Raw genomic sequence first — 12,034 nt, 5'->3', positions numbered from 1 at the left:
CCTAGACATTGGTCAAGTACTGAAATCAACATTAAAGAAGTCTTCAACAGTTCGTTTTGCAAATCATACTGTGATCAGCCAAATCCACCTGGTGTTATGAAAGAAAAGTCCTGTTTGATGAAGAAACTTTTTTTTTCATGCATGCAGCTAGTAGGGTAGGTGTAGTTTACCTAGATTATGATTAAGATTCTGATGTTATTTGCCCCTCAGTCCTACCACATACTCCAATGACCGTAGAGCCAGAGGACCAGATGGACACCAGTGATGAAGCTGCTAAGAAGTCTGAATTGAGTGAGCAAAGGTGAGTCTTATCAGTATCCTGAAACTGTGACTAACGCTATCAGCAATGGAAAAAGGCTCTTTGGTCCATTGTGTCCATGCTGGTTAAAAACAACCATCTAACTTTTGTAATCCCATTTTCCAGCATTTGGCCCGTAGCTTGGTATGCTTTGACATCGAGGGATACATCTAAATACTACTAAAATGTGATGGATTTCTGCCTCTACCATTCTTACAGGCATTGGGTTCCAGGTTCCCACCACCCTCTGGGTGAGAAGGCTTTTCCTCACGTCTCTGCTAAACCTCCATCAACGGGCAATGTTTCTTCCTGTCTACCCTATCGATGCCCCTCGTAATGTTTCGGGCAGATTTAGATTGCGTGAATGAAAAATAATCTGGTAGATGGGGTATAATGTTGAAAAGTGTGAAGTTGTTCACTTTGTCAGGAAGAATAAAAGGCAGAGTTGTGTTTAAATAGAGACCGACTGCAGAATTCTGAGGTGCAGAGGGATCAAAGCATTCTGGTACATGAGCCATGAAATGTTAATATGGAGATACAGCACATAATCAAGAAAGCTAATGGGATACTGTCCTTTAGTACAAGACAAATTGAACAATAAAATACAGATGTTCTCCAGTTATACAGAACATTGAGACCACATCTTGAATACCTTGTGCAATTTTGGTTTCTTTACTTAAGGGAGTCTGTTGGAGGTAGTTCAGAGGAAGTTTATGGGTTAATATCTGGGTTGTCTTATGAGGAAAGTTGGACAGACTGAACTTGTTTCTGCAAGAGTTTCGAAGAGTGAAGGGTCACTTGATTGTAGTGTATTTAATTCTGACAAGGTGGATGTGGAAGAGATGTGTCCTCTTTTGAGCCAGTCCAGCATTAGAGGATGCTTGGAAAATTAGGGATCACGCTTTCAGAACAGAGATAAATAAACTTCTGTTTTCTGAGTAATGCATGACTTTTGATTTCTCTGCCTCATTGAACAGGGGGCTAGGTTCTTGTTAGGCAGGGAACCGAGGGTCCACAGGGGGATAAATGGGAATGTGGAATTCCAAACAAAGCTAATCAGCTTGATCTTACTGAATGGTGCAACAAGCTTGAGGGACCGTATCTCCTCCTCCTAATTCATACATTCTCATGTTATGAGTGATATCAGGCAAAGTAAACTGACCTTAATCAGCAGGATGAACATTCCAGCTTTACTGAAGGAGCTAGGTCTCTTGTTACACATTGATTTGGGAATTGATTCTTCTCTATGGGAATTTAACTTGAAGGACCAAATTGTCATAGATTGAAAGTTTGGGGCAAGTGCTGTATGACAAAGAGAAAAATGGTGTGTTTACACATTTTCGAACTTTTTGGACTCCCTTTATGGAGGCACATGAGCACAAACACGCAGGGGTTAATCTCAGAGCGTTCTAATTTAAGATGACTGTAATCTGAACAAGACTGACATTGATAGAGCTCATCTCCCAGTCCCTCTGGTTAACAAATAAATAAAACATAGTATTGGGGGAGAACCATAGAATCGGAATATCTTGATGTTTACAGTATGATGCTGCACACTGAGCTTGAGCTCAAGCTCAATATATTCTTACGCTATTATTCTGCTCCATTCTGTATTAGGTAACTGTACTTTGATCATACTTCCTCGAGGATATTTGTATGCACTATTTGTGGGTTTCAACATGTCTTTAATTCTGGCACAGGTTCAAACAATTTAAAGCTGCTCTCCTGGATGCTTTCAAGACTGCACATGCTCAGTCCCTTGGCATGCAGACTCTGATGGCATCGATCAACAAAGGTAATGAGACGCCATTCTCTGATGTGGAGGTGCAGACTGCCTTGGACAAGATGCAGGAAGACAACCAGATTATGGTGTCAGATCAGATCATCTTCCTGATCTAATGACAATGGTGTTTGTCAATTGAGTGAGGGGGGAGTTCATGGAGTGAATCCGTGTCCAGCTGAATTAATTCACCACTCTTATCAAAGTATAAATTCTGTCTAAAGGATGTCCCACAATTTAATGCACCCAATCCTGTTGTATATAATTCAGATTTCAGCTGAATGCTTCCAACCCTGGTATCTTGCCCCATCCTTGTACGCTCTCACATCTCTCAAATTGCTTCAATTTCAGTACGTGGGTTACTTGACCACCATGTTGGGCACTGTTTGAATCTTTTAATGTTGTCGATAAGATGGAAGTACAGCCAGATGCAGAGGGCACATTATCTTTAGCTCTGAAGAAAAGAAAGTGATTTTCAACGTTTGTATGCAAGCTAATCTCATTAGGTTCCCAAGAACTGTTTGTGCAGTTGGAGAAGAAGCTAACTTATTGATCTTTAATTCAAGGTGTTAGTCTAATGTAGAGCCCCAGAATTCGGGGGCCATGTGGGGTGGTTAAGTGGTATGCATCTTTGAAAGACTTGCAATAGAGGTACTTCAAAAGACGTTTTCTGTTGACTATCAGTAACTCCTGTCAGATCTGGTGTTTGGTGTGGTTGGAGGGGGCGGAGGCTGGAGTTGATTTTAATCTTTGTTGAACAGAGGGATTACATTTTGTTCCTGGCAATTTTGCAGGTACCAAAAGTTAATGAAAACTGGGATTTTAGATTGAAGTGAATCAGGGAGTGGTATTTGCCTCTGGGCTACACATGATCTATCAACCAGTCACAAAAACACTGATTTGGGGAAAATCGTAGGGAGTGGAATGCTGTTCTCCACGTTTTGGCTTGGAAATTACTGCAAGACTTGGCAATACTTTCTCACTACGTTTTTTTTAAAACATTCATTCATGGGAGTGAATGTTTCTGGCTGGGCCAGCATTAATCGCCCGTTCCCTTTTGCCCCCAGAGAAGATGATAGTGTCCTGCTACTTTGAATTGCTGCAGTCTTGTGTTCTGTAGGTAGATGCACAATGCCCTTAACACATGGACTGCAGCAATTCAAGAAGGCACCTCACCACCACCACCTCCAGGGCAACCAGGGTGGACAGTAAATCCTTGTCCAGTCAGAGACACCCACATGGCAACAGAGAAAAAATGCATGCAGTGAGAAAATGTCACCAACCCATTGTAAATTCCAAATGAAATAATGGGTTAGTCAGTGGAATCCCATTTCCCTGGCGTTCAGACACAGTAACTTTGCATTGAAGCAGCATCCTAGCAAGAGATAATCACTATACACCATCCAGTGTAAAATGCCCTGACCTTGTTATGATCCACTGGCAGCAAAGATCCAGACTTACAGGTCCATTGAAAACTGGCATCACATCTCCCTTTCAAGTATTCCATTTAACCCCAGCAACAGTTTGCTAACGGATAGATAACACTTGGTTAACTCTCACTGAAGGTTGGGCAGAGAGGCAAACAATAAGCTGTGTTGAACTTGTGTTATGTGCTTTTATTTTGTTTCGATAATAAAGCTGAGTTTTTACTTTTTTTTGTGGAATGTTCAGTTCAAATAAGGATTAATTATTTTTGGTTTCAATATGAGATGTTCCAGTTGTAGAAATTGTGTGTAAGATCATAATGGAAAGAAATGTATGTCTTGTTCCGACTGCAATATCTTCTGACCTTGTTTTTTTGTTCTACTTTCATACATTCCATCTAGGTCTACTCACTAACTTGTAGAGACCATTCTTAGTTCATTTGTAATTTGCGGTTTCAAGAACCGCTTTTTTTAGTTGTAGTTTTTTTTGCATTCAGATTTTCACAGCGCATTATGGTATTGCTTTGGCGTTCCTTCTATCCTGAAGATGAAGATTCATTCTCATTCCTTTTTAAAAAGCTGGAAAACTGTAAGAATGTAGCTGCCTCTGGAGTGACAATTCCTGCTGCACATTTCCCATTCAGGTGGTATAACTCCCAAAAATCCTTAAATTGTTCTCAATGTTAGAAAGCAATCTTTCTTTGTTTCCATTAGCTCTCCCAGAACACTGGTGCTGTATTCAGATGGTTTTGTTTTTACTGTAGGTCATCATTTCATACACGTACAAGACTAGCAAGTTATTGTAACTTGCACGAAATAAAGCTGGTGAGAGAATTCTTGGCAACTTCATACATGAAGATTTCTCAGAAAATAAAGATGCATTTGTTTGCATATAGCATTCCACAGACATGAAGCTTTCAGTGTGGTGCACTAGATACATCTGCAATAGTTTTGGCATGAAATGCACAGGCTATTTTAAGACATGAAAAGTTGTGTTGTGTACAGTAAATGATGCAAATATAGACTTTTTGCAACAATCAGGTCCAGAATTAAGCTTCTGTACATCCTTAAATGCCATGAATTAGTTTTGTCTGGATTGAATCAGGCACCACTGAGGAAATGATCAATACTTGATGTCATACAGAAGTACTGGGCTGGAATTTTAGAGCAATGTTGATTGTAAGTTCAAGAGAAATGCTTTGGAGGGAATAGATGATCTTCAAAGAGCTTTAGAGAAGATGAGTAAGTGTACTTAAAATAATAATGTAAAAAGTGAAGCTAAGATAATCTCCATTAACGAACAAATATTGTACAGAGAGAGCTTGTTTTTGATGAGTTGATTAGTTCAAGCAAAAGGCTTCCTGGTTGTTTTCATATCTGTTATTCATGTTCTTGGCAAAGCAAGTTTTGTAAGCAGATTTGTATCAGAAAAATGCACCTTCAATATTGTCCATTGATCAACAGCTGTTGAAATAACTAACCCTTCCTCCTGGATTGACCGCTTTCAGCTGCTGACCAATGCAAAAGGGGCAAAATACTTTGCATAGCCAACATAACCTGTATTTGTTAAAAGGAAGCGGCATTGCAAACGCCTAAGAAAATTTAGGAAGTGGCTTCTTACATGGTTTCAAAAGAAAATGGAAGACCTAAAGGAATGGGGGTGATCATGCAACAAGCTAGCGATGGAGAAATAAAGGGAGAGAAAGAGAAACTAGAAGGAGAAGGAAGTGCAAAATAAAATGATCTATATCAGTAACTTAATCTTTGAAAGTAAACGCAATAATATTGCAAATGGCATTGCCACAAGTTAGGAGTTCGAGATTCTGCTATTGATGCAGCAGATGTATCCGGAGAGGGTCATCAATTTGTTTTGAGCTTGCTATTTGAGAAGGAGGTAAAGACTATTTGAGACTTTGAATATGGAAACCTGTTTTTGCAACAAGTATTTGAAGATGGTTACACTGATAGTGGGGACAGGCAGCAGTAGAGTTGGTAAATGCCCTAGTTATTTTAAGTGAAACTTGACACCTGAATGTAAAAGATAAGACTGAAGTCAAAAGTGCAAATTGTCTGATGTAAATAGATCTCTGAGGGTCTCCCTCCCTCTTCACATAATTACAAGAAATAGCAAAGGCCATTGCCCCGGACAACATTCTAGCTGTCATTTTATGTTTGAATTAACAGGATGGGGATGTTGCTGGCCTGACCATTTATTACCCACCCCTTATTGTCCCTTAAGAAGGTGGTGGTGAGTTGCTTTCTTAAACTGCTGCAGTCCATCTGCTGTAGGTAGACCCACAATACCATTAGCGAGGGAACTCCAGGATTTTGACCCAGTGACAGTGAGGGAAGGGTGATATATTTCCAAGACTGGATGGTGAGAGGCTTCGAGGGGAACTTGCAGGTGCTGATGTTCCCAATTGCCTGCTGACCTTGTCCTAGATGGGAGTAATTCTGGGTTTAGAAGGTGTTAAGGAGCCTAGATGATTTTCTGCAGTGCACTTTGCCAGTTGTACACATTGCTTCTATTGTGTGTGAATATTGTAAAAATTGTTATATTTCTGCACTTCTGATTGCAGACAAAAATAGGAGAAGAACTGTTTTAAAAATCAAAGATTACTGAAGGTTCACTGCATGTTTTGAAAGGCAAGCAGATTGACAGTCATTATAAGCACTATTTACACAACTGCTTGTTCGAACAGTGAGTTGGACTGGTAACGTGAAGATTCAGCTAGCAACGTGTAGCTCGGTCTCTGGACAATGTGATTGATTCTCAGGTAGCTTACCCGCTTGGGCTGCATTAGATTTAGGGGAGAAATCATGAAACCTCCACCAGCTCGGCAGCTTTCTCTGTTCTATGTGGTAGAAGCTGCCTTGCGGCTGAATGTAAGCAGGTTTATTTCTCCTTCAGCAAATGCTGTAAGCTGTGACTTAATACGTTAGCGTTCTTATATAGGTATGAAGCAACCATTGTGTCGTCTGCAAGCCGTTGAAAGCATCGAAGAATGAAGGCCAAAAAGCAGTATTATGATTGGCCCAGAATCGTCACAGCAAACCCTGTAGATGGGCCACAACTGTCTTCCAGTTTTTCCATCTGCCCATAACACCATATCCTTATCCCACAAAACCTTTCTTACTCATATATCTATACAAATGTCTTTTAAATGTTGTAACTGTACCAGCATACACCATTTCCTCAGGAAGTTCATTCCATACGCCTTTTTTAATCTCTTTTCCCACCTTAAAAATGTGCCTCATCATCTTGAAATCCCCAATACTGTAAAAAACTACCATTAACTCATATCTGCAAGTCTCGTTATTTTATAAACTTCACAACCTATTGTAAGGTCAGATCTGGGGATGTTTGCTGATGATTGCACCATGTTCATTCGCGACTCCTCAGATACTGAAGCAGTCCATGTTCAAATGAAACAAGATATGAACAAAGTCTAGGTTTGAGCTGACAAGTGACAGTTGCACCACATAAGTTCCAGGCTATGACCATGTGCAACAGGACAGGATTCAACCATTGCCTCAACATTCGGGAAATTACCATTGAGTAGAAACTGAACTGAACCCACCACATTAACACAGTGGCTACAAGAGCTGGTCAGATAGGAATACTGTGGCAAGTTACTCACCTCCTGACTCCCCAAAGTCTGTCCTACATTTACAATGCAGTAGTCAGGTGTGTGATGGAACACTCCCCACTTGCCTGAATGGGAGTCCTAGGTCAAAGAGTCAGGTCAATTGACAAATTTTGTGTATTGGCTGTCAAAAAAACTAACAATTTTTATATTTTGGAAGTGGCAGAGCTTGATTTTTCAGCATACAGCCCTGGTGAGAGGTGAATTATTTTTTCTTTTCCCCCATACTACTGCCTAACAGCAGTAGTGCTTATATTTTTTTCCTGGCACCGTCCTGTGCAGTGGTAGTGTCCCTGCCTCTGGACCAGGAGACCCAGGTTCAAGTCCCACCTGCTCCAGAAGTGTTTAATAACATCTCTGAATCGATCAATTGGAAAGTATTGGCAGACTAAATCTTACTGCAGGCACATATGCCTATGAAGAGCTGTGAAAGGAATCATATCCTGTAATCATCAGTATTTCAGCCCACTTTATGATGAAGGGAATGGTGTTGGTGGATTGACAGAAACTGGTTGGGTTCCAGACCATGCAATGATGTATCATTACAACGAAGTTCTTGGTGAGATGATTGCCCAGCCCCCATCACAACCATCATCCATTGTTGCCAACCCCATCAGAGAGTTTTCACAGTTTTACTCAGATTGTAAGTAGGCCATTTGGCCCCTCAAACCTGCTCTGCCATTCAATAGGATTGTGGCTGACCCAACATCCCTCATATCCACTTTACTGCTCATTCCCATGTCCTTTGATTCCGAGACTGATCAAGAGTGTATCTCAGCTTTAAATATACAAATGGACTCTGCCCCCAGCTCTCTGTAGCAAAGAGATCCAAAGACACTCAACCCTCTGAGAAATTCCTCCCCATCTCAGTCTTGAATCGGTGCCTCTTTATCCTGAGACTGTGCTCTGATCCGAGACTCTCCCATGAGGGGAAACATTCTCTCAGCATTGACCCTGTCAAGCCCCTTCAGAATCCTATAGGTTTCAATGAGATCACCTCTCCAGTGAGTAGAGTCCTCACCTCTTTAGCCTTTGCTAAAAAGACAATCCCTTCTTTCTTGTTTAATATTTAGTTGAAAGCTGCTTGATGTCAAGGGAATTTTCCTTTGAGTAGGGAACTAAAGGAATAAAATCAAAATGATTCACGACTAATGGAAAGGATTGACTGAAGGTAGAAGTGGCTTAGATTTTTTTATAAAGTAAGAGTTGTATTTAAAAACATGAGGTTTCAGTGAGCAGTGTCAATGAGCTACAGTCAGGAAAGTACACTAATGCCACTGCTAAGGGGGTTTAGGAAATTCAGCATGTCCATAATGACTTACCAGTTTTTACACATGCAGCATAGGAAGCATCCTATCCACATGTAACACAGCTTGTTACAGCAGCTGCTCTGCCCAGGATCACAAGAAACTACAGAGAGTTGTGAACACAGCCCAGTCCATCAGGCAAACCAGCCTTCCATCCATTAACTCCGTCTATACTTCCCACTGTCTTGGTAAAGCAGTCAACATCATCAAAGATTCTACCACCCCAAAAATCCTCTCTTCAACTCTCTTCCTTTTGGCAGAAGATTCATAAGTTTGATAACAGATACAAACATTCGAGAACACCTTTCTCCCGTTGTTGTCAGATTTATGAACATTCCTCTCGTATATTAGAGTTGATTTTTCTCTACACCTCTGTAGCTGTAACATTATATTCTGCATTCTGTTCTATTATCCTGATGTAAGCTTGATTTGTCTGGTTAGCATGTAAATCAATACTTTTCACTGTCTTGGTACATGTGCCAATAATAAATCAAATCAAGGCAAGGTAAGCATAGGACTTGAAGCAATAATTTTATGGGAGCATCTGTATTGCATGGAATTAATAGAAACTGATCCAGATTGAGCAAGAACAGATAAGGAAGGAGTGTCAGTATTGATAAAAGGGACTGCTTGCATTAGTACAGAACTCATCCAAGTGGTTAGTGTGTTGTAATATCAAAGGAAAACACATTACTTAGAATCATATAGTACAGACAAGACCGTTGTCTGTACTATATGGAATTTAGAGGCTAGAGACAGTCCAATGTCATCTCAAATCATAGAACCATTCAGTACAGAAGAGGCCTTTTAGCCCATCAAGTCTGTATCCCCAAAGCTTCACAAAACCTACAGTAGTTCCAATTCCCAGTTATTACAGTTCAATTGCTCAACCTTTTTAATGGTTGTTAGGTTTCCCACCTCAATTATCCTCCCAGGCAGTACATTCCAGATACCCACTATCCTCTGAGTAAAAATTCTTTTCGGAGAGAAAGTGAGGACTGCAGATGCTGGAGATCAGAGCTGAAAATGTGTTGCTGGAAAAGCGCAGCAGGTCAGGCAGCATCCAAGGAACAGGAGAATCGACATAAGCCCTTCTTCCTAGTAAACCTTCTTTGCACCCTCTCCAAAGCCTGTGTATCTTTCCTATAATAGGGCGACCAGAACTGGACACAATATTCCAAGTGTGGTCTCACCAGGGACTTGTCGAGCTGGAGCAAAACCTCATGGCTCTTAAACTTGATCCCCCTGTTAATGAAAGCCAAAACACCATATGCTTTCTTAACAACCCTATCGACTTGAGTGGCAATTTTGAGGGATCTACATACTTGCTCACCCAGATCCCTCTGTTCCTCCACACTGCCATGAATCCTGTCTTTAATCCTATATTCAGCATTCGCGTTCGACCTTCCAAAATGCATCACTTTGCATTTATCCAGGTTGAACTCCATCTGCCATTTCTCAGCCCACCTCTGCATCCTGTCTATGTCACGCTGCAGCCTGCAATAGCCCTCTATACTATCGACGACACCTCCAACTTTTGTGGCATCCGCAAATTTACTAACCCACCCTCAACCACCTCATTCAAGTCACATAAAAACTACAAAGAGCAGAGACCCAAGAACAGAGCCCTGCGGGACCCGACTCAACACTGACCTCCAGGCAGAATACTTTCCATCTATAGCCACTCTCTGCCTTCTATCAGACAGCCAATTCTGAATCCAGATAGCCAAATCTCCCTGTATCCCATACGTCTTGATATTATGAATGAGCCTACAACGGGGAACCTGATCAAATGCCTTGCTGAAGTCTATATTCACCACATCCACTGCTTGACCTTCATCAACCTGTCTTGACACCTGCTCAAAGAACTCAATAAGATTTGTGCGGCCCCTCACAAAGCCACGCTTACTGCCTTTAATCACACTATGCTTTGCCAAATAATCATAAATCTTATCCCTCAGAATTCTTTCTAAAACTTTGCTGACCACAGACGCAAGACTGACTAATATCTGGGGAGCTTGTGCACAGATCCCTGAAGGTTGCAGGACAGGTTACTAGGATCATTACAAAGGGAGGTGGGACACTTTATCACTTGAAGCACAGACTATAAGAACAGGGAGGTGATGTTGGGTCTGTACAGGTCTATAGTTAGGCTGCAGCTGGAGGACTGTGTGTGGTTCTGGTCTCCACATGATAGGAAAGATGTGATTGCACTGGACGGGGTGCAGAGGAGGTTCACCAGGATGGTACGTGCGATGGAGCATTTCAGCGATGAAGAAAGGCTGGATCAGCTCAGGATGTTTTCTTCGGAGCAAAGAAGGCTGAGAAAGGACCTGATTGAGGGGGATAAGATTATAAGGGGCATGAATAAGGTGGATAAAAAGCAGCACTCCTTAACTGAAGGGTCAATAACAAGGGGGCATGATTTTGAGGTGAATGGCAGCAGCTTTAGAGGGAACCTCGGCTCGGACTTTTCTCTCTGGAGAGAAGGAGGAAGGGAGGAGACCTGATCGAGGTATACAAGATAATGAGTGGAATAGATAGAGTCAATAGCCAGAGATTTTTCCCCAGGGCAGGATTGACTGGTACGAGGAGTCGTCGTTAGTCGAATATTAGGAGGAAGGTACAAAGGAGATGTCACTGATCAAGCAGCATTTATTGCCCTGGGATTTAAAAGTCAACCCATTGCTGTGGGTCTGGAGTCACATGTAGACCAGACCAGGTAAGGATGGCCATTTCCTTCCTTACAGGACATTAGTGAATGGATGGGTTGTACCACAATGATTGGCAATGGATGAATGGTTTTCATTAGACTCTTAAAGTCAGATTTTTACTGAAATCATATTCCACAATCTGCCATGGTGGAATTCGAACCCAGGTGGCAGAACATTATCTGGATCAACAATCTAGCAATACTACCACTGGGCCATTGCCTCCCCTCACAATGAGCAATGTGTAGCGTTCCAGGGAGAGGGCAAGAGAATGGTATGGTGTGAGTGCTCATTTGGAGAGCCAGTGCAGACACAGCATTCTGAATGGCATTCTGTACTGGAATATTTCAGTTATTCCGAATCTAGAACAGATTGGACTGGGGCAAATAATAAATGAGGTAGTTAAGGTGGAAGAAGACATGGATTCACTGACTAAATCAATCGTGAGATTGTGTTCAGGGTCTCAGGTCAGAGTAGATAACCAAGACACTTTCTTTCCCTAAGCGAATCAAACAGATTTACACAACAGTTTGATTACAGGTAGTTCTGGGAATACATGCATTTCGACAGCACAATTTGGCTATAATGTCGCTAAAGAATTAGGGAACGGTATTTTTGAGAACTCTTACCTTTGTTCACAATAGCATGATTCCAGCAGGAATTGGTTTGTGCGCTTTGTTCTGCACATGCACTGATGTCAGCTGCTGCTAGAGCAGCTTTCTTACATCTTTTAAATGTGTTGTGTTAAATTTACTTTTATTAATAAATATGATTTAATCCTTCATTCAACATTTGGGTGATTTTTGAGTGATCGTGAGTGAGATTTTATGCTGGTCTGCCCCTAACCCCATTATTTCTATTAAATGA

General features: G+C 41.4%; 1 protein-coding gene across 1 annotated transcript in view; it reads left to right on the top strand.

Moving 5' to 3' along the window:
* The window catches only part of LOC122552546 (zygotic DNA replication licensing factor mcm3), a 36,359-nt gene extending 32,627 nt beyond the window's left edge, over positions 1-3,732 (top strand). Inside the window, exons 14-15 of the mRNA XM_087991030.1 lie at positions 211-301; positions 1,999-3,732. Of these exons, the coding sequence (XP_087847156.1) occupies positions 211-301; positions 1,999-2,197 (290 nt within the window). The 3' untranslated portion in view covers positions 2,198-3,732. The remainder of the gene's footprint in view (positions 1-210; positions 302-1,998) is intronic.
* Positions 3,733-12,034: the final 8,302 nt, after the last annotated feature.

Source organism: Chiloscyllium plagiosum, unplaced genomic scaffold, assembly GCF_037043375.1.
Source record: "Chiloscyllium plagiosum isolate Xiang-an unplaced genomic scaffold, Cpla_swu_hap1 HiC_scaffold_10, whole genome shotgun sequence".
Classification (NCBI taxonomy): Eukaryota; Metazoa; Chordata; class Chondrichthyes; order Orectolobiformes; family Hemiscylliidae; genus Chiloscyllium; species Chiloscyllium plagiosum.
The sequence above is the reverse complement of the archived record's forward strand: the minus strand, read 5'-3'. Positions and strand labels throughout refer to the sequence as shown.